This window comes from Bos indicus, chromosome 5 (genome assembly GCF_029378745.1).
Source record: "Bos indicus isolate NIAB-ARS_2022 breed Sahiwal x Tharparkar chromosome 5, NIAB-ARS_B.indTharparkar_mat_pri_1.0, whole genome shotgun sequence".
In the NCBI taxonomy this organism is placed as follows: Eukaryota; Metazoa; Chordata; class Mammalia; order Artiodactyla; family Bovidae; genus Bos; species Bos indicus.
This window is the reverse complement of record NC_091764.1, coordinates 28,719,563-28,743,146: the sequence shown is the minus strand read 5'-3', so window position 1 is coordinate 28,743,146 and position 23,584 is coordinate 28,719,563. Positions and strand designations below refer to the sequence as shown.

General features: G+C 38.7%; 1 protein-coding gene across 5 annotated transcripts in view; it reads right to left on the bottom strand.

Annotated features, from left to right (window-relative positions):
• The window catches only part of TFCP2 (transcription factor CP2), a 53,169-nt gene that overhangs the window by 8,136 nt on the left and 21,449 nt on the right, over positions 1–23,584 (bottom strand). For 3 of the 5 annotated variants that reach the window (XM_019960554.2, XM_019960552.2, XM_019960553.2), the window contains exons 2-8: positions 9,092–9,243; positions 8,456–8,532; positions 7,461–7,566; positions 5,529–5,635; positions 4,317–4,469; positions 3,496–3,606; positions 1,722–1,810 (exon numbers count right to left, since the gene is read on the bottom strand). In XM_019960554.2, the coding sequence (XP_019816113.1) occupies positions 1,722–1,810; positions 3,496–3,606; positions 4,317–4,469; positions 5,529–5,635; positions 7,461–7,566; positions 8,456–8,532; positions 9,092–9,243 (795 nt within the window). The remainder of the gene's footprint in view (positions 1–1,721; positions 1,811–3,495; positions 3,607–4,316; positions 4,470–5,528; positions 5,636–7,460; positions 7,567–8,455; positions 8,533–9,091; positions 9,244–23,584) is intronic. The other 2 variants (XM_019960558.2, XM_019960556.2) reach the window with 1 other exon arrangement.

The following is a 23,584-nucleotide window of genomic DNA, read 5'->3' as shown; positions in this document are numbered from 1 at the left end:
GCATAAAGACTTTGGGGTGGGGAGCAGTAGAAACTATGTCATTTTTTATTATTGAAGAAATTGAAAAAAAAAAATCCAGTAAGTTGGGACTGATTAAATTATGGCATAAACAATACTAACATAAGTTTATTAGACCATAAACTAAAAATATCAAAATATAAAAGTAATCAATATATTACTACTATGTGAAGCATATAAATATACACAAATAGATTCAAGAAAAATTAGAATAAAAAGTATACAATAAAATGTCATCATATACTTTTATACTTAATAATAAGTATATTTTTAAAGTATATATATTTTTTAAGTATATATTTTTAAGTAAGTTTATTAAGTAATAAACACTTAATAATTACTTTTTTAAAAGCTTCAAAAATTAGTGCTAATTTGTTATCCAAGGGCTATCTCCACACCCTTGAGTTTTCCCTACACTTCTTTTTCTCAGTAGTTTGTCCCTCTTCCCTAATGCTTACTTCTTTTATGGGAGAAAAATTAGAGCCTAATATTGAACTACATGACAAAGAGAAAATTTTAGAACTCTTAAGTTTTGCATAATATTTTAAATTCTCTATAAGTATAATCCATAGGGTGGTAACAGATTTTTCTTTCAAAAAATAACTTTCTCTATTTAAAAATGTTGGCCTTTGCTGCAAAATTCAAATTTAGTAATCAACTTATCTTAGGGCCTTAGTTATCTATCTACTCCTTCTGCAACTGCTATCTAGTTTTAATTGTTAGTTGCATTTTGAATATTTTAGCTAACTGTCCCCGCCTTTTTTTGGCTGTGCTGCACAGCCTGGGGATCCTAGTTCCCTGCCAGGGACTGAACCCGTGCCCCCTGCAGTGCAAGTGTGGAGTCCCGACCACTGGACCACCAGGGAATTCTCTAAGTTATCTTAATTAAATACTTTCAGAAGCAGCATGAACACAGAGCCTAAACAAACTCAAAAGCAAATATTACAATCAAGCTAGTCACACATTTCACAACCTATTTCAAATTTCAATATGGCCTATGTAGAAAATGTGTTGAATGCTGGGACTATAAGACAACTTTTTTTTAACTGGAGTAGGCATCTATGCCAACTTTCAATTATCTGTGATAATAAAGACAATAAGGCAAGACTAAATAAATCCCATAGATAATTCCAAAACTTCATTTGCGCTCTCACCTTTACCTTCTTCCCCCAATTATCAAAGATTTATAATAAATTAGGTGTTAGGACCATTTTTAAATAAGTAACCAAACAGATTTTAGTGTCTGTACAACTGTGTTTCAGTTCCCAATGACCATGCTATAATCAGGAAGTGAAATAACCTCAAGATAAACAGTAAGAGGAAGAAGGGAAAAGTCCAGAAAATCAGTCCGCAAATCACTAAACACTGACCATAATGCTATTTTCTAAGAGTGGAGAGAAGGGAATTCCCTGGAGGTCCAGAGGCCTGGGTTCAATCTCTGGTTGAGGAACTTAAATCCTGTAAGTCTTGTGGCATGACCAATAAATAAGTAAAATAATGGGGTGGGGTGGGGGAAGGCCACATAAAACTTAGTCTCTTTTGAATAATAATAATAATAATCCAAACCTCAGTTAATATATAATTCCATCAAAGACTGACCAAATAGAAGTTCTTACTGATTTGCAAAGATTTTGCTTATGGAGACATAATGAAATAATATATTTTTAGGACAAACACAAGCTAATTGCACTTTCTAGACTTACCCTTCACCAAGAGAAAAACTGCTATGGGAACTGTTGAAGCCAGGTGATGGGGAATTATTGACATATGTGATCTCAGGCCATGGAGAACACTAAAAACAAAGGCAATTTAGATGCAGAAAGTACATGACTCTAGAGTTCCACCAAAACACTGTTACTTAAATAGCCCATCTTTTTTTTTTTGGATTCCCAGGTGGTACAGTGGTAAAGAATACACCTATCAATGCAGGAGACGCAAGAGAGTGCAGGTTCAATTCCTGGGTTGGGAAGATACTCTGGAGGAGGAGACGGCAACCCACTCCAGTATTCTTTTTTTTTTTTTTTTAATTCAACTACATGTTTTTTTTTAATTTATTTATTTTAATTGGAGGCTAATTACTTTACAATATTGTATTGGTTTTGTCATACACTCCAGTATTCTTGCCTGGAAAATTCCATGGACAGAGGAGCCTGGCGGGCTACAGTCTATGGGGTTGAAAAGAGTTGGATGAGACTAAGCATGCTCACACACATGCGCACACACACAGAGTTGATTTACAATGTGATAATAGTTTCAGATGTACAGCAAAGTGAATCAGTTATACATATACCATATATCTACTCTTTTTTTAGATTCTTTTCCCATATAGGCCATTAAAGAGTATTGAGTAAGTTCTCTGTGCTATATAGTAGGTCCTTATCGGTTATCTATTTTATATATAGTAGTATGTATAAGTCTGGAGAAGGGCATGGCAACCCACTCTGGTGTTCTTGCCTGGAGAATCCCCATGGACTGGTGGGCTACAGTCCATGGGTCACAAAGAGTCAGACACGACTGAGCGACTAAGTACAGCACAGCACAGTGTGTATATGTCAATCCCAGTCTCCCAATTTATCCTTCCCTTCCTGATCCTGATCCCCTGGTAACATAAGTTTGTTTTCTATATCTGTAACTATTTCTGTTTTGTAGATAAATTCATTTGTCGAACAGCACACCTTTTTTTTTTGGCCATACTGTGCGGCATGTAGGATCTTAGTTCTCCAATCAGGTATTGAACCTGTCCCCCCGAATCAGGAGCATGGAGTCTTAACCACTGAACTGGCAGAGAAGTCCCTCAAAAGCACATCTTGATTAGTAAATCTTAATTCCTCATAAGTCCTCACAACTAAGAGGACAAATAAGTTTTGATCAGACTAGAAGTGATGTTTCTTCTATTTTTTTTAAATTGAAATATAACTGACATATCTATAATATTAGTTTAGGTATACAACGTAATGATAATATGTATACAGTTGACCCTTGAGCAATATAGGTGTTAGGGGCACCATCTCCTTTTCCACAGTCAAAAACCTGGGTATAACTTGATAGTCAGTCCTCTGCATCTGCACCCTGTATTCAACTGCAAACCATGTAGTACTGTAGCCCACAGCTGTGTGCTGTCACGTTTGACTCTTCACAACCCGATGGACTGTAGCCTGCCAGGCTCCTCTGTCCATGGAATTTTCTAGGCAAGAATACTGGAGTGGGTAGTCATTTCCTCCTCCAGGGGAATCTTCCCGACCCAGGGATCGAACCCAAGTCTCTTGCGTCAGCAGAGGGATTCTTTACTACTGTGCCACCAGAGAACCCTTAATATTAATACATATTTAGCAGGGAAAAAAAAACTATGTATAAATAGACCCATGCAGTTCAAACCTGTGTTATTCAAGGGTTAATAGTACATTACAAAATAATTGGCTATTTCTTTTAAGAGTAAAAAGTACTGATTGAAACTGTCACCCAAAGAAATCCTTTTACCTCTGTGAGTATAGTCGTCTCATAGGAAGGTTGGTATTTCTCCTTCTCATGAGGTGTTCGTTTCTCCATTTTCTCCCTATCTGTTTTTTGTTTTCGGTCTGCACCTTTGGGCTGAAAGGAGAAATACTCCATTTTAAATTCAAGTACTCACACTTCGATTCAACATTACTTCTACAAACTTAGAATAATCACTTGTGAGACAAAAAGGTATATACAATGAGGTAAAGACAAGATCCATCATTAAATCTAAGTCTGAAAATGGGATATTTAAATGTGTAATGGAATTGAAGGCAAGTACGAGATCTATAGCTTCGGACATGGAAAAATCTCTAAAGCACATAGTTATGAAAAAAGCAAGCTTCAAAACAATTCATACAATACAATTCTGTTTATGTTTCAAAGAAAGGAAAATACGTGTATATCTATGTACATGTGTACATAAGAGCACAGAAGTGAATTAGAATACATATGAAATTATTGACACTGGTTACCTCTGGGGAGAGGTTGGGGGGTCAGGGTAAGAGTGGTACAGGGGGACTTCATGTCATGCTCCAAATACTTTCATGTTAATGAATCTTGCAATGAGAAGGTATTTATCCATATGATATCCCTACAATCCCTTTTCCAAGTTCCCCTTCTCCCACCATCCCTATTTAAACTTCTTTACTGGGCAGCTCAGTACTTATTTCAGTAACTCCAATTTAGGCTGGGCTTTCATAGTTTTTGAAAAGAGACAAGCTGACTTTCTCACTTGGTGACTAATGTTGCAAATGAAAGACAAGGAAAAAAAGTCCAAGGACCAGCGCAAAGCCCAGGAATACCTTGAAGACTTTGATCTGGCAGCTGGCTGAGTGTAAGTGCTCAGTATACTCCCCGTTCTCATTCTCCTTGAAGGTATCAATTTGTACTCGAAATGGCACTCCCTTCTCACCACCATGTTTCCTCATGGTGAACTCTGTGCTAATACAATGCACCTGAAAAGAATATACCATCCAGCCAGGTTTCAGTACTATTAGGAGCCAAACCAGTCAGCAACATTTTAGGGCAACAGCAAAACCTTTAAACACCTACAAAAAAACCTTACACTCTCTTTCTGATCATGAAGAATTTATACTCTCATGAGGAAATGAGGAAAACTTCAATGATTTACAAATGCAAACAAAGTAATTGTACAGGTCTAATGTTAACAAAAAGCTGCTCTGAGGAATTCATTAATTATTTCAGAAAAGACAGAGTTAACATAGAAGAGAAATGGTTTCTGTTAATGAAACTTTCCTGAAATTTATGGTAGATTTTAGAAAACAGAGGCACCATCCATGCTGGGAGAATAGTAAATATGAAAGCTCATGAGCAATGTGAAGAAAACTGTTTGCTAGGCTACTGCATAAAGTCCAAGATCTTGACAAACCTTCATAGTGGAGCCCTGGTTGACCAAATACCTGCCTGGGTAAGTTATTAACTTATCTAAGACTCAAGGAATATTCTTACTCCACAGGATTCTTGTTGAAAGTCTTAAAATCATGGGTAAAAAGTGTTAACACAGTGACTATCTGATGAGAAGCACTCAATAAACTACTGGCTATCATTATTACAAATATGAGTTTTCAGGCAGTCTACCCAAAGGACATAATCAGATATGAAAATCAGATTCTAATTATGAAGATGTTCAAAATAACTTCTTTGGTAGTACTGAAAAATGAGGATAATCTCAATGCTAGACAACTGTTAGGTAAGTTTATCCCAAGAATAAAATATTATGCATGCATTAGCAAGTATTTTTGAGAGAAACAAATAAATAAATTGGGGAAATTAGAAGAGCAACTCAGAAACTCCTCTTTGCTTTCACATGTTGAGAAGTCTGCATTTGTTTAGGGGTTTACAGGTTGCAACCCTGGAAAGATTTCAAATTTAATACATTTTTATCCTTTAAGGACCAAACTGGTGGTAAGGTATCCTTTTCAAAACTGGAGCCCTGTCCACAGTGTCTTACCTGAATCCTTTGCAAAACTGGAGCCCTGTCCACAGCGTCTTACCTGAATAAACACAGACGTCCTTTTCGCAGGGTCCCACAGGAACTCCACTGTGTTTAGTTGGTTTGGGTTAGCCCTAGGATCGATTATACCCACAGACATTGGGATATCTGAGAAATAAATGGTGATCATTGAACAATTCTGGGTGCCACTGGGTTTAAATAAGAAAGCACCGATTCTTCTATCATTCGTCCTGAATTACCAAGACTTTTGTGTATACACCCTCAACTTTTTTTTTTGCCAAAAAAGAGTTCAATTAGAGCTAAAATTGACCTAAGTACTTTCCTTCTGAGCATCTTTTTTCCACTTTAAAAAGTTTTTAAAATAAGACAATTTATGAGTAGTTTCCTTTTAATTTGCCAGAATTCTACTTAAAGATAAATTTAGTTTACGCACTGGGTTTAGTGTCATGAAAAATTTAATTTACAATCTGCTTCACTTACAGTTTTAAGGGCAATGTTACTGCTAGAGAAAAACTAAGAGGATTGTTATAGAAGGATAAAGCAGAGTGTCCGAATAAAGACAGAAAACACTGCATCACAAATATAAGTGGGTAAATTTAACATAACAGCTGACTCATGAAGTCATCAAAGAATCCTATAATAGGATGACACAACTTATATTCAAGAGGGGAGGAAAATGAATGGCCTTTAGAACTTTCTGTTCCATATGGCATGTATTTAAATATTATTCCCTGACTGCTATTAATAATTCAAATTGAGGGATAAGGCCAGCTAATATTTGTTATTATAACTGTGCTATAACTTCTCTACTGTTTTAATATCAATGATTCAAACAAGAAAGCATTACGTGGGTCCCACTCCACACTATTAGCTGTGTTGGATTTATCCTAAAGTCAGTTTATCAAATGGATATCAAGATACCTGAAGGAGAACCAGTGTTTTCTCAGATAAAATTAGTAATACTTATGTCTGTTTAGCAACTATGTTTACCAATAGGAGATAATAACCAATAAGAGATCAAGGACAGATGCCAGAACTAAAAGTATATTCACGAAGAGAGGCTAACACTGTAGAGCTTGGATGTATATGTGTGTGTGTGTGTGTGTGTGTGTGTGTATCACATCTTCTTTATCCATTTAACTGCTGATGGACACTTAGGTTGTGCACACATCTTGGCAACTGTAAACAATGCTGCTATGAACGCTGTGGTGCATGTATCTTTTTGAATTGGTGTTTTTGGTTCTTTTGGATATACACCCAGGAGTGGAAATATTAGGTCATATGATAGTTCTGTTTTTAGCTTTCAGAGAAACCTCCATCCTGTTTTCCACAGTGGCTATACCAACTTAATTTCCACAACAGTGTATACAGTGTTCCCAAAGAGAAGGAAACTATAACACTTGCTACTGTATGTATGAACCTTGAGGGTTATGCTGACTGAAATAACCCAGGCACAAAAATACAAATAATGATTCCATTTATATGAGGCACCTACAGCAGTTAAATTCATACAGATAAAAAGTAGAATGGTGGTTGCCAGGGGCTGGGGAGAGGAAGGAATGAGAAATGGTTGTTTCATGGGTACAGAGTTTCAGTTTTGCGAGATGAAAAAAATTGTAGAGATGGATGGTAGTGATGGCTTGTGCAACAATGGGCATGTACTTCATGCAACTGAACTGTATACTTAAAAATGGTTAAAACGGTAAATTTTATGTTATGTATATTTTACCACAACTAAATTGAAAAACAAAAACAAAAAGCACTCTTTAGTAATGGATGCAGTTGTTACAGAACTGAAGTGTCTACACTTTCAACTTGAATTTTGAAATCTTTACACCAGTAATATTTTATGCTTAGTTCATGTTAATTGAGCCCCTGGAGCATTGTAAGTCAAGGCAAATATCAAGTAAAGAAAACCAATTCACAGACCATAGTTAAAGGCATTTCTAAGCAATGGATTCTCTTAACTTACCTATGTCAAGAATTCTATCTCCAGGTCGGTTCCACCTCCAGCCCTCCAGCTGCTGATGTTCGGTGTACTGTAGCCGTCTGTCGTGGAACACAACACGGAATATACTCTAAAAGGAAGCAACAAAATCAAATGATAACAGGATCCCTTAAAAATCAGTGCTGACAAAGAAAACTAGCAGGAGTCACCCCCAGCTGGCTTCCAGACACAACCTAAAATTATTTTTCTTGAGACCTGTTTTACTTTAAAACCCATACCATTCTATATTTCCAGGCAAACTTTATAATTGCTCAAATATAATCCTCATAGTTAACTAGTACCATAACTAAAACTTGGCTTAAACATCAGCCCTGATTGGTAACTAGGCATAAAGAACTCCCACTGGAAGCATTAATACATGTGTCCACTGTTACCATGCAATGTCTGGCTCAGTTCTTTAGATGTATATGAAATCCTCACCAAGTCCTCGCTTGCTAACCCACCACACAACCTGTAAACATTGAGGGTAGGCAGGGGCTGCTTCCATCAGCTTTCCTTTTGTTACTCTTACTCTGTGGACATGCCTGTTGACATCTCTCTTATATCATCTTCTACAGCAGCTGACCAGATTCCTCCATCTCAATTATACTGTGTTCATTACTATCAGTCCAGACTAAGAAAACTGCTATTCATCAACAGTAGCTCCTGGTTTCCTTGCTACTAGACCAAGTATCCAAAGACACACTGGAACTTCTCTAAAGATCTCAAGGAGGCTACTTTATTCCACCCAAAAAGAACGTCACTGAGTCATGAGACTCTCCAGGCCTGGTATGCTAAGTTTTCTCTTTCGGCAGCTCTGAAAAATCCAGGTGAATAGGTGGGTTCATTCTGGCCCCTAAGAAATAACACAGCAGTTTACCACTCTGCCAACAAACTATAGTAGGTGAGAGATTACCACCAAGCCCCTTAGGAAAGAAAAAATATTAATCCAAAAAGGGTCAGTACTTGTTTTCTTTTACCTTCACCAATTTGCCATTAATTTCTGGAAGTTCTCCAAGTTTCCTATTGTCTAGCATTCGGATTTCATAAGACTGTCCTAGAAGGAAAAAGTAACTATATATTATATTTATCATAGGTTAACTTCCCAAGATTCAAAAAGAATAAAATTCAGTTGTCTGAATACACAAGAGTGTAACATTATTAGTAATAACTATAATCCTTTACTATATGCTAAGCACAATGCTAAATGTTTTTCATAAATTATATCACTTAATTGATACAACTCTCTAAGGTATTATCAATTTCAGTTTCACATATAAGGAAACTGAAATGTAGAGTCTAATCAACTTGTCCAAGGTCACACAACTGGTAAATAGAAGAGCTGGATACAGTAAGACTTCTCAGACAGTAACAAACAGATGTTCAGGGAACAGGGATTAGAAAAGGGAAGGTTAGAACCAAACATGGGCAGGTAGAAGAAGGAAACCAGGAATATTTATCAAATACAACACTGAAACTCAAATTTCTAAAGTAAGTTTTTGACTTTCATAGGTCACACTAGAAAGGTATAGTTTTTTACACATAAGTGTACCTAATTAAATATCACAAATCCAGTAGGTCTATGAATAATACTAATGAGTAAGACCACATCTAACCTTGATTGAGATACGTCAGAGTTTCATCATGGAGTTTCACTGCTGGAGAGGTGGCAGCACAAAGCACATATTGAAAAGGGAGGATTTTATTCTCATTATCTGGAGGCAAACTTGATTCTTCTTGCTTAAAAATGGGCAGTGCAAGGACATCACTAAAATAAAACAAATGCCTTACTTTAACATCTGACAATGGTGTAAAAGCAGATTTATACTGAAACCTTTAACTGCAGTTTGCTTTCAAAAACCATAAACATTACTCACCGTGAAGTTTCTTTCTAACCATCCAGCTCAGGTGACCTGCTGGGATATCCCTCTGACCCCAACAATGTGGGCAGTGACAGACATTCACTGCTAAAAATCACTTAAGTGTCCAAAGAGCGTTTCTAGAAATCACAGACAGGGGTTCCTAAAACGGCTCTGAAAACTGTATGCAGGGTTCCAAAATGTCAAATTAGAACTCTCAGTGATGTATTTGTTCTCAGAAAGGCAAACTACAGTATTTTTATAAGCACATCAGCTCATCTACTGTAAGGATTTAAACAAGAATCAAAATTCCAAGAAACCAAATGAAAAGCACAAATCAATGACCAGTACATATTTCAAGGTCAGCTCACACTCCATGGAATACAACTAACATGGAGATATCCCTACCAGCAAACTCCTCCAAGAAAAAGCTTCTTATATGCAAACACACATATCTGATGAATTCTAGTATGTTACTCCTTTACTTTGCCAACAAAGGTCCGTCTAGTCAAGGCTATGGTTTTTCCAGTGGTCATGTATGGATGTGAGAGTTGGACTGTGAAGAAAGCTGAGCGCCGAAGAATTGATGCTTTTGAACTGTGGTGTTGGAGAAGACTCTTGAGAGTCCCTTGGACTGCAAGGAGATCCAACCAGTCCATCCTAAAGGAGATCAGTTCTGGGTGTTCACTGGAAGGACTGATATTGAAGCTGAAACTCCAATACTTTGGCCACCTCATGTGAAGAGCTGACTCATCGGAAAAGACCCTGATACTGGGAGGGATTGGGGGCAGGAGGAGAAGGGGACGACAGAGGATGAGATGGCTGGATGGCATCACCGACTCGATGGACATGAGTTTGGGTAGACTCTGGGAGTTGGTGATGGACAAGGAGGCCTGGCGTGCTGCGATTCACGGGGTGGCAAAGAGTTGGACGTGACTGAACTGAACTGAACTCCTTCTGATGTCCTAAACAGTAAGGGACCAAGTTAGAAGTCCTGGGTTTCAGTCTCTAAAACCCTTGGGCAAATCTTAGGCAAGTTCTTTTGAGTGTTCATCGCTTCATCTATAAAATGGGAACCACATCTGCTGTCAAGAATAAACATACAAGAAAGTATTTCGGAAATAATAAGGGGCTAAAATGGGTGTAAAAGATTACCAATAATTTTCCCTTAGAACCTCTAGCCATGGTTAGTGAGAAACAATATCCTGGGCCCTGGAGATCAACTGTTGTGATCAGCATTCAGTACAGATCAAACTTTAAAAGGATTTTAAGAGCTGAATCAAATTAAAGAACATTTTCTATTATCTCAAGACATGCCACAAAATTCTCAAAATAAAATGTATTTTAATTTAAAGACTATGTACATACACTCACTAGAACAGCTAAAATGAAGAGGAAGGAGAACCCAAGTATTGGCAAGGATGTGGAGCAACTAGAACTCTCATCCTTTGCCAGTAGGAATGTAAAATGATGAAACCACTTTAGAAAAATGGTAGGCAGTCTCTTACAAGAGTAAACATGCATTGGCCCCTTGATCCAGCAATTCTACCCATAGGTATTTATTCAAGAGAAATGAAAGTATAAGAACAGCCAAAGACTTACACATAGATATCCATAGCATACAAGCAAAATCTGGAAGGAATCCAAATGTTCATAACTAAGAAAATGGATATATTAATACAAACTGCAGTATACTCATATAATACTACTCAGCAAAACAAGGAATTCAACAACATGGTTCAATCTCACAGATGCGATATTCAACCAAAGAAATCAGAAAAAAGAATATATCAATATAATGGATGATATATGATGTTTTAAAACAAGCAAAATTTAAAAGTACAGTGACTTCCTACCAGGGTAGGGATCAACTGTGAAGGTATACCAGTGAACTTTCTAGACTATAAAAGTGTTCTATGTTATGTTCGGTATATGGATTACATAGTTGTAAAGTACAGCTGAAATTCATTTTAACGTATATAAATTTTACTAAAAAAAAAAAAAAAGAGTAAGTAGAGGATGAAATGGTAGGGGCTTCCCAGGTGGTGCTGGTAGTAAAGAATCTATAAAAGAGTCATAATACGAAATATTTAAAGCTGGGGGATGTGTACAAGAAGATATGTACAAAATCATTATTTTCTTAATATATGTTTGAAATTTTCTATAATAAAGTTTTCTTAATAGAAAAATATGTATAGGCCACAGTGTACTTGCACATATAAAAGAAAGGTAAAAGACACATAATGTAAACCCTTGAAACTAAAAGGTTAGAGGTCAGGGATGCAGTGACTTATCAACATTCTCCACATTCAAAATGAAATACACTCAAACTTTTACCTATAATTTAAATATTATGCTTATATTATAAAAAAGAGATCAATATCAACTTTACTAAGCACAGATGAAAAGGCAATTCCTTATGTGTACCTATATCCCTCAGCAGCCTCCATTATTCCCAAACATTAGATTATAAAATTATTACATTCAGGCAAAAATAATCATTTATAGAAAAATGACTATAATCATGCAAATCACATAAACATCATAAGTCTTACTGGAATATAAAACAAGCAAGATCCAAGAATACACATAGTATAATAGAAATTTGATGGTACAAATGCTAAAGAAGAAAAGGGAGGGTTAGAAAAGAAGGAAATTTCTCTTTCAACTGACATCTAATGTTTAGCAAGGCTATATGCATTATGAGTTGAATCCAGGAAGCCGAGATGCAAACCAGTATTCATGAAACACAGGTTTCTTACAGCTAAAAATAATTTCAAAGGCAAGAAAAACAAAGTGTGCTTTGCTTTTCCTCTGGTCTGGAGGTGTGTGTGCCTTGTTCACGCCATGGTGTTAAGGGTGGAGAAGGCAAGGAATCCTTTCTGTCCATATTAATTTGTCAGGTGAGATGTACTATGGTACCCTTGAGATGATAATATAAAACGTAGAAGCACTGGGGTTTCTAGAAAAGTACTCTGTCCCAGTTCTTCTTCTCGGGAAAATGAGGAAGCTCCCACAGCAAACAGTATGGAAAATAAAGCAAAATTAAGAAACATGACGTCAGTCTTCAGAAAACTTAGCTGCCTTATCATCCCCAAATGCATCATACCTGATGATTTCTTGAAAGATGACTGATGATTACCAAGAATCAAGGCCAATCAGATTTTGCAACATAGCAACAGCTGAAAAACTATGAACATAGGGTGGTTGTGTTGTTTTGTTCCTCTCAAGTTATCAGTGCCTAGTAAGGTTAATATATAACAATAGTTTCTAGTCTTCTCAGTATAATGCGGCATTACACATTATACATTACACATTAGCCCCTCGTGACTAAGCAAAGGGCTGTCAATGAGGCTAGAATTCGAAAACTGCTACCCCTAAAATCAACTCAAAACAGTACAGCCAAACCAAATACTCTCTCATTAGAGATTTTTAAATCTAAAATCCTTGAATACAATCACTCATGTTCTTGCCACACTGAGCTGCTTTTACTCTGCTGTGGGAGCAAGAATCCATTCAGCTCCACATTCTTAGAAGTGAAGGCTAAAGGTCACTGATAAACACAGCTCTAGGCCCCCACTTATCCCACAACAATAACAATTCAGCAGGAAACAATTTTGAAATACAGAAGTCTGTTCCTTCTCTGACTGAGTGCAGCTTTGGAAAACCAACTCTAGTGAACTCTAAGTGGTTGTTACCAATTTAGCATTTTATTGTCTTCTCTGCCTCATATACTTAATTCATTCCAATGAAACATGAGCTGTTTAAAGGGAATAACTTCTCCTTGGTGTGTTGAAATACTTGTTGACATGATTTATATCTTTGTTTATTTGCCTGCATTCTCCAGAATATTCCAGTCCTAATATATTCTGATCATTTTTGAATTCTCAACATTTCATAGTATCGCTGATTAAATGTAAGGATACAGAAACCTTACTTGCTAAAGTTGATTGCATGTTAAAAATGTGTGCCACTAAGTAAAAAACCACCCCTGAGTGTAGAGGCCTAGCAGAAAGCATCTGATTGGAAGTCACTGAGGAACAGAAACAGTATCAGGTATGATCTTTCCTGTTTGTAACTGGGATTCCATGAAGAGCTGCTTCATGGTCCCCTGAAGTATAAATTACCCTTTTGAGATAAGGCAGCCTCCGAATGGTCTCTACTAGTGCACACCTACAGTTTAACCTTCTCCCTCAGCCCTGCCAGTTCCTGAACCCTCTTCTAGAGAGCCTGGAGCAAAGAGAGGAAGAGGTTTGGTGAGCTCTACCTTGGGTAAGAAAGGTAAACAGAAAGGTGTCCATAGCAACTAAGGAAATTAGAAACTAACTTGGGACAATAAGATGCCATGAACGGCTAACTTCCCTATTTATAATACTTTAGACTCCATCATGATGAAAAGAAAATATGAAAGAAAACATGCCAGTATTCCTATGTTAGTTACAGCATGAAAGGACAAGAACTGAAAAGACTATACACCCTGAGGTCAGCTTCAAAAGAAAAAAAGTAAAAATAAATAAATAAATAAAAAGGAAAAAAGTATCCAGTAAATAACTGGCTGCTGCTGCTGCTAAGTCGCTTTAGTCGTGTCCGACTCTGTGTGACCCCATAGATGTCAGCCCACCAGGCTCCCCCGTCCCTGGGATTCTCCAGGCAAGAACACTGGAGTGGGTTGCCATTTCCTTCTCCAATGCATGAAAGTGAAAAGTGAAAGTGAAGTCTCTCAGCCGTGTCTGACTCTCAGCGACCCCAAAGACTGCAGCCCACCAGGCTCCTCCATCTATGGGATTTTCCAGGCAAGAGTACTGGAGTGGGGTGCCATTGCCTTCTCCAAAATAACTGGCTATGACACTTTTAAAGAGGAGAGGACAGCAGAATGATTTCCTTGGATGTATGGGAAGGATGGAAGGGCAGATAAGGGAGGACACCTTGCAAGGAGAGATGGCCCTGAAAGTTTTACTATGAAGCCAGTGAGATGCCCTAACTACTGAGTAATGGTGAAATCAGCTAACTTTCTTGTAAGAGCCCTCTGTCACAAGTGATAAAAGATGTTTGCTACCTGAACAACTGGTGAAAATTTTTCAACTAAAAAGTAGCATATGTGGTAAAAACAACAACAACAACAAAAAAACCTGCCTGGCTAGTTGTTTATCATCCAGACAGCAGAAGAGATAAGAACTATAATTCTGAATCTAAGTTGACCAAGAAAGAGAAACGGATTGCAAAAGAGGAAGTGCTGGGAGCCTCAAATGAAAGCAACCAAGCCAGGTAAGCTGGAAGAAGAATAAGGAACACAGTTAAGAGCAGGGTTCAAACAGTGAAGAAGACGGGATCCAAGCTCATGGTCTGAGATGAAAAAAAAGTCCTCAAAAATGAAATCTGCCAATCCCACGCTATCTGAGATGGAGGGGAAGAAGAAGGGCAGTATCTACACAGAGTGGGTGGAAAGCTCACCAATCAACACAGAATTAGAAGGACATGCACAAGAAAAAAAATATATATATAAAAGGGAAAAACTATTTTTTAAAAAGTGGCAACAATATATAAAAGGAACAAGCTTGAGTTCACAGACTGCTGAGACCTGCAGAAAAAGGTAAGGGAAAGCAGAGGTCCACTTTTTGTTGTATATGACACATAATTAATATAAAAAAGAGACAGGAGAACATCTCGATCCCTGGTTTTTCTTCTATCTTTTCTGTAAAGAAACACCACCTTAAGAATAGAAAAAGAAGACCAAGTATGGGATTAATGGATCACAATACATAAGGAGACTATCAAAAAGTGCCAGGAATGAAATTATATACCTGGATGAAACTGTATACCAGGAAAATTAGAGAATGAGAAGATGAGATCTGTAGGTGACACTCAGTATGTAAACTCAGACAAATCTCCTGGTTCTGATAATGCCAAACATCACATTAGCTTTTTATGTCTGTAGTAGCAATTTTCAACATGAAAAGAGAGTATACACCACACTTACACCACAGTGATCTGATATGAAATCCAAGGCAAGCCTACAGAAACAGTTATTAAAAGAATGCCCAACTGTTCAGTCGTGTCTGACTCTTCGAGACCCCAGGGACTGCAGCCTGCCAGGCTCCTCTATCCATGAGATTTGCCTGGCAAGAATACTGGAGTGGGTTACCATTTCCTTGTCCAGGAGATCTTTCAAACTCAGGAATTGAACCTGCGTCTCCTGCACTGCAAGTAGGATTGTTTGCCACTGAGCCACCAGGGAAGCCAGTTAAAAGTTTATGAGTATTCAGGCAAAGCATCAAGGATCGCTAGAAACCATAACCAAACTATCTCAGTTTCCTTTTCAAATGTGGTTGGACAAAGGAATGCTATAAACATAAATATTTCTGGATTTCAGCAATGTATAAAATAGTCTCTCTTGAGATCTTTGTTGAAGGTGAAAAATATGAATTCTGTAAGTTAAGTGGTTAAGATAACTACTATATGCAAACTGCACCTACAGTGAGAGTAAGTCTGGAAGAAGGTTTAGTGATACTCCACAGGACCTCAGGGAAACCTGTCCTCTGCAACAGTTTTTATAAAGAAATGACTTGGATGACGATCAAATATGCAAAAGACAGGAATCTGTGATGGGAAAGCAATATCATATATGATAAAATCAACTTTTAAAGTAATCCTAAGTGGCTGGAATAGAAGGCTAAATCTAACAGGATAAACTTGAATAAGGATAAATATAAAGTCATGCACTTAGAATTAACATCAACAAAATGGCCCAGTATATGTGAGAAAGACTAGGACTTAAAAAAATCTATTTCAGTGAGACAAAATGTGCTATGGCTGCCCAAAATGCTGATAATCATGTTTCATTAAAAGTAAAGGCTGAGGAGGGAAATGGCCTTCTGCTCTATGCAAACTGCCTACACTTGAAAACTGTGCTTAGCTCTGAATGTGGAACTTTAAAAAGACTTTAAAAATCTAAGGAAATAGATGAGAATAAATGAGGGGATCTAACATCATGTTGTTTGAAGAGTAAGTCAAGGCAATGATGTTTGAAGCAAAGAAATCTTGTTAGGTCTACCAAGAGATTCAATGATCAGTTTAGGACTGATCAGTTCAGAGTTGGCCTGATTTTAAACATCAAATTAAGCCAATCAAAGATAAATCACAAGATCAATTAAATGGTTTTATTATTCTAAAAGGATGAAATGTCTTGAGCCTGCTCAAGTTTTAGAAGCTGATTGGGTTAGGCCTAGAAAGGCTATGTGTTATTAGAAAAGGCTATACAGCATATAGTGCCCTCTAGAAGAAGAAATATCACAAGTTCACTGCTATTAGAGTCCAAAGCATATTACTCTGTATCATCTGCTACAGAAAGCAATGACCAAATAACTATAAAGCCTGTATACTGGCTAGACCAACTGGCTTATAAACCATCCTACATATTTTTACAATTTCCCATTTTTACCTTTGCGTATTTTTCATTTTTACCTCTGTGTACTTGCCATGACAAAACAAGTACTACACAAACCATAATAAAGAGATACCATCAAGGCACGCTAAATTTTCTTTATAGCAAATCCAAAAACTCATCAGTATAGTTTTCCCTAACATAGATGATTCCTAAAAATTATATTCTTCATAAAAGACATAAAAAGAGTTTCAGTTCTTAAACAAAATCTACACTTTCTTTTGGCCAAAGATGATTCTAATGAATTCTACTTGGAACACACTCTTCTACTGCTAAACTATGTATGAACTAGCTAGCAAGTAGAACATGTTTCCTGAAGTATTGATAACTCCCTCTTTAAAAAGAAAACTTCAGTCATTCATTCAAATGTTTATTAAGTATCTACTAGTGTCAATGGCACCTCACTCCTGTACTCTTCCTGGAAAATCCCATGGACAGAGGAGCCTGGTAGGCTGCAGTCCATGGGGTCGCTAGAGTCAGACACGACTGAGCAACTTCACTTTCACTTTTCACTTTCATGCATTGGAGAAGGAAATGGCAACCCACTCCAGTGTTCTTGCCTGGAGAATCCCAGGGACGGGGAGCCTGGTGGGCTGCCGCCTATGGGGTCGCAGAGTCGGACACGACTGAAGCGACTTAGCAGCAGCAGTGTCAGACAGACTATTCTAAGTACTAAAAACTACATATCAACTTTTAAAATAAAATAATTTTTCTTCTTTCCTATATTTTTCTTTCTTTTGGACTTTTATGTTTCAGTGCTAAGTCGCTTCAGTCTGACTCTGCAACCCTGTGGAGTGTAGCCCGCCAGGCTCCTCTGTCCATGGGATTCTCCAGGCAAGCAAACTGGAGTGGGTTGCCATGCCCTCCTCTGGGGGATCTTCCCGACCCAGGGGTCAAACATATTTCTCTTTTGTCTCTTGCATTGACAGGTGGGCTCTTTACCACTAGTGCCACCTGGGAAGCCCAAGAGCAGTCAATAAATGGTATCTCTTTTGCTGTTGTACAGACGTTAAGTCATGTTCAATTCTTTGCCACCCCATGAACTACAGCATGCCAGGCTTCCTTGTCCTTCACTATCTCCCTGAGTTTGCACAAACTCATGTCCATGCCATCCAACCATCTCATCCTCTGTTGCCTCCTCTCTCCTCTTGCCCTCAATCTTTCCCATAATCAGGGTCTTTTCCAATGAGCTGGTTCTTCACATCAGGTGGCCAAAGTATTGGAGCTTCAGCTTTAGCATCAGTCCTTCCAATGAATATTCAAGACTGACTTCCTTTAGGACTGACTGATTTGATCTCCTTGCAGTCCAAGGGACTCTCAAGAGTCCTCCAGCACCACAGTTCAAAAGCAGCAATTCTTCAGCACTCAGCCTTGTTTATGGTACAACTCTCACATCCATACATCACTAATGGAAAAACTATAGTTTTGACTATATGGACCTTTCTCGATAAAGTGATATCTCTGCTTTTTAATATGCTATCTAGGTTTGTCATCGCTTTTCTTCCCAGGAAGAAAGAGAAAACGAAAGTGTTAGTTGCTCAGTCGTGTCCAAGTCTTTGTGACCCCATGGACTGTAGCCTGCCAGGCTCATCTGTCCATGGGATTTTCCAGGCAAGCATACTGGAGTGGGCTGCCATTCCCTTCTCCAGGGGATCTTCCCGACCCAAGGATCAAACCTGGGTCTCCCACACTACAGGCAGATTCTTTACCATCTGAGCCACCAGGGAAGCTCAGGAGGAAGGGCCTTTCAATTTGCCTGACTGCAGTCACCATCTGCAGTGATTTTGGAGCCCAGGAAAATGAACTCTTACAGTTTCCATTTTTCCCACCTCTTTGCCATGAAGTGACAGGACCGGATGCCATGATCTTAGTTTTTTCAATGTTGAGTTTTAAACCAGCTTTTTCACTCTCCTCTTTCACCTTCATCAAGAGGCTTAGTTCCTCTGCACTTTCTGCCATTAAAGTGGTATCTGCTTATCTGAGGTTGTTGATATTTCCCCTGGCAACATTGATTCCAGCTTGTGAGTCATCCAGCCCAGCATTTTGTATGATGTACTCTGCAAATAAGTTAAATACACAGGATGACAACATACAACCTTGACGAGTAATACTCCTTTCCCAATTTTGAACCAGTCTGTTGTTCCATGTCCAGTTCTAACATTACTTCTAGTCCTGCATACAGGTTTCTCAGGAGGCAGGTAAGGTGGTCTGGCATTCCCATCTCTTCAAGAATATTCCACAGTTTGTTGTGATCCACACAGTCAAAATCTTCAGCGTAGTCAATGAAGCAGAAGCAGATTTTTTTTTGGAATTGCTTTGCTTTTTCTATGATCCAGTAGATGTTGGCAATTTGATCTCTGGTTCCTCTACCTTTTCTAAATCCAGCTTGTACATTTGGAAGTTCTCAGTTCAAGTACTGCTGAAGCCTAACTTGAAGGATTTTGAGCTAAATCTTGCTAGCATGTGAAATAAGTGCAATTGTACAGTAATTTGAACTTTCTTTGGGATTGGAATGAAAACTGACCTCTTCCAGTGCCATGGCCACTGCTGAGTTTTCCAAATTTGCTGGAAAACTATTAATTTTTCTAATATAAAATTTGACATTATTCCCCATTCTGTACTCACTTTCCCCTAATCAGTCTACAACTTACTAAGCTCTTTTCATTTATATCTCACTTTTAGCTAAACAGTGGCTAGACAGTTCTTATCTAACTGTAACAAGGCAATTCCTGAAACAGTTTGGTGAAAAAAATGAAAATAAGTAAAATCTAAATAACCCAAGTATAGCCTTAAGTTTTATCAGATCAGATCAGTTGCTCAGTCGTGTCCAACTCTTTGCGACTCCATGAATCACAGCACGCCAGGCCTCCCTGTCCATCACCAACTCCCAGAGTTCACTGAGACTCACGTCCATCAAGTCAGTGATGCCATCCAGCCATCTCATCCTCTGTTGTCCCCTTCTCCTCCTGCCCCCAATCCCTCCCAGCATCAGAGTCTTTTCCAATTCTTTAATTTAATTTTTAATTTTACAATTTTTAATTTTAAAAGTCTTTTCCAATAAGTTTTATAAACCAGTAAAATTGCATGAGATCTCTTAATTAGGCTGCTAAATGTCCCTTTAGTAACTAATCTCCTGAAATGGTCTCTGATGATGGGTATCTCCTGGTATTCACACCCTTCAATGGCTTCCTTACACCTTGAATCCGAGCTAGTAATTTGCTCTAACATAGGCAATATATCGGAGAAGGCAATGGCACCCCACTCCAGTACTCTTGCCTGGAAAATCCCATGGATGGAGGAGCCTGGTAGGCTGCAGTCCATGGGGTCGAGAAGAGTCGGACACGACTGAGCGACTTCACTTTCACTTTTCACTTTCAGGCATTGGAGAAGGAAATGGCAACCCACTCCAGTATTCTTGCCTGGAGAATCCCAGGGACGGGGGAGACTGATGGGCTGCCGTCTATGGGGTCGCACAGAGTTGGACACGACTGAAGCGACAGCAGCAGCAGCAGCAGCAGGCAACGTATAGGAAATAGCTGTGTGCCAGCTCTGGCTTAGGAGCCAATCTTTAAGACTGTCAGCTTTCATTTTTCTACTGTGGGGAACCCTGAATCGCCAGGTAAGAAGTCTACCAGATTTCCCTGGTGGTACAGTGGGTAAGAATCCGCCTGCCAATGGAGGAGACACAGGTTCAATCCCTGGTCCAGGAATTCCACACGCCATGGAACAACTATTAATAAGCCCACGTGCCACAACTACGGAGCCCGTGCTCTAGAGCCCTGGAGCCTCAACTACTGAGCACACCTGCCCGAGAGCCCGTGCTGCCACACAGAAGCCCGTTTATGACAACGGAGAGTGGCCCCCATTCACCACGACTAAAGAAAGCCCGCAGCAAGGTAGACCTAGCACAATCAATAAATAAATCAGAAGTCTGCCTTCCCTGCTTTTATTTATTGGTTATACTTGGTCTATATAAGAAGTCTGCCTACCCTGCTGGACTTCCCTTGTAGCTCAGTGAGTAAAGAATCTACCTCCAATGCAGGAGACCCAGGTTCAATTCCTGGGTCAGGAAGATCCCCTGGAAGAGGAAATGGCAACCTACTCCAGTATTCTTGCCTGGAGAATCCAACGGACAGAGGTACCTGGCTGGCTATAGTCCACTGGGTCGCAAGAATCGGACACAACTTAATGACTAAACCATCACCACCATCCTGCTGGAGAGATCACAGGGAGTGGCTAGTGGAGAGAGAGACCCTGAGGCTATGGGGCAGGGTGTAGGGGTGGGGATGTAGGATGTGGTAGTGGTGGTGCTAATGCAGCCATCCCAGGGTCCCGAAGAACCTAGCATTAGACTGTGATGTTCCAGCCCAGGCCCCTACATGACCACAGAACCTCAGCTGACACCACACGAGGCAGATCTGCACAATCAATCCTCAGATCCATGAGAAATCTGGTGGCTCAGAGGTTAAAGCATCTGCCTGCGTCTGCCTGCAAGATCGGGAAGATCCCCTGGAGAAGGAAATGGCAACCCACTCCAGTATTCTTGCCTGGAGAATCCCATGGACAGAGGAGCCTGGTGGGCTGCAGTCCCCAGGGTCGCAAAGAGTTGGACACGACTGAGCGACTTCACTTTCACTTTCTTTTTTCTTTTGTTAAGCCAATAAGATAAAGAAAGGAAAATGCCCTTGTTCCAATGTTTCTAAAGAATTCTTTACAATAAAACTTAATAGTAGTGGTGTTTATATACAGGAAGATATTAAATCAACCTTTCTTAGAATAGCTCTATTTAAAAAACAACTCTCGTCTAACTGCTTGGGAGTAAACCAAAAATACTATATTATCTACTTTAATAAACAAATTAAATTAAATTTGTTTAAACAAATACCCACAGAGAGTAAACAGATCGTACTCAACAGAAAAATCATTCTTCTTTCAACTCATCCTTATTGGGTCACTTTTGGCTCTTTCACTCTCTCTCATTTTTTAACTCAGATAATACATAACTCTCCCATATAAAGCAACTAAGGATGCTGCTAAATCTAACAGCCAACATATTCACACTGAAGATATCTTAAAAATTGTAGTCCAAATCTTGCTTTGTAAGTCAGAAAAAAATATTGGAAATATAAGATAGTTTTCAAGTCATCTTCTGTCACATTTGTAGACTGCATTACTAAATCAAAGGTCTGTACGGAAGGCATATGAACATCACTAGCTCTCAACCTTAGCTGAATATTAAGAATCTCCTGGGGAGCTTTTAAAACTCCCTTCCAGGCCCTATCCCACGCCAGCTAAATCTGAACTGGTGGGGAGAGTTTGGTGAGTTTAACTACTTAGTGCCCAGTCTAAGCCAAAGTAAAGGGTTTGATCTCAGTGTCATCTAGCATGACCAACTTTCTGCACCAAGACTCGACTTTACAGAGGACCTCAGCAAGCCATCTTGAAACATCAGCACTAAGGGTAAGGGAGTCTGTTCAGACCTGTGCAACTCCATCACCACTACTGGAGAGAAACCACTCACCTTGACACTGAATTAGTAAATTTCTTTAAAACTTTTTTTTCCCCTTCATTTATTCATCCAATAGTCTTTGACTCAGCTGGTAAAGAATCTGCCTGCAATGCGGGAGACCTTGGTTTGATCCCTGGGTTGAGAAGATCCCCTGGAGAAGGGAAAGGCTACTCACTCCTGTATTCTGGCCAGGAGAATCCCACGGACTGTATAGTCCATGGGGTCACAAAAAGTAGGACACAACTGAGCAACTTTCACTAGTCTTTGAGCACCTACTATGTTCTGGGCCCTCTTTCAGGTGGAAGAGATAGTAATAAACACGGTATAGATAAGATTCTCTTAGAGCAAAAAGCATCATTATCATCTAAATTTCTCTTTCTGCACATCAACAAATCTTACTATTCTACAAACACCTACTGTTTTTCTACATTCCAGTTCATTGCCCTTAAAGTATGACTAATACTTGAGGAAGCATAAATGAATTATTTAAAAATAAAGATTATGTAACTCAAAAGGGCCTAGTACGTTTACAGTAGGTGTTCTATATACAACTCTGCCCTCAGTAGCTTAACTCTACGCCTCTGGAACTTCAAATCTGAACTTCAAACCTGGAACAGAGACTGTTGACTGACCTCAAAACAGAAGTGAGCTAGATAAATCCACCACAAGTGGATTTTATGCTGATGCTGTCTGTGAAAGAGAGGCTGATCATCCAACAGTCTTTCCTTAGGAATAGTGTTTCTAGAACTTTTTTCCCAGATCTCAGTACTGGGCTTAAGTTTCTTTAAGCCCTTTAAGAATTGCTTCTGGGAATAAACCATTCTTCAGCACAGTTAGGAGAGATCAGAGGTTTGAATTGTTGTCATTTATCAAGTACATCTCAAAGTTTCCCCCCAAATGAAGCTAATTTCTTTTCTCCCTCCAAATCTTTGAATTTCCCTCATTTCTACTTTGCTGAATAATTTGCCAGTTACCACTTATTTCCTTCTATAAGCAATGTGTTATCTTCCTTTAACTTGGTCACTAAAAACTTTTTATTTCAAAATCTGTCTAGAAGCTTTACTTATTTTTAGAAGCTGAAAAGAATCTGACCAATATCAGAATCAAATTTACTTCCAGGGAGCTTGTAAGATATTAAAAGTTTAATCAAAGAAATCAGAATCAGCAAAGCCCTACCTCAGGAGATTTGCCAGATATAGCCCTGCTTTCTCAGTTTTTTTCCTACATTACAGGATTAGCTCTTACAGCCTACAAATCTCATTAAAACACTGCTAATTGAAAACATCACCTGTGGCATCAT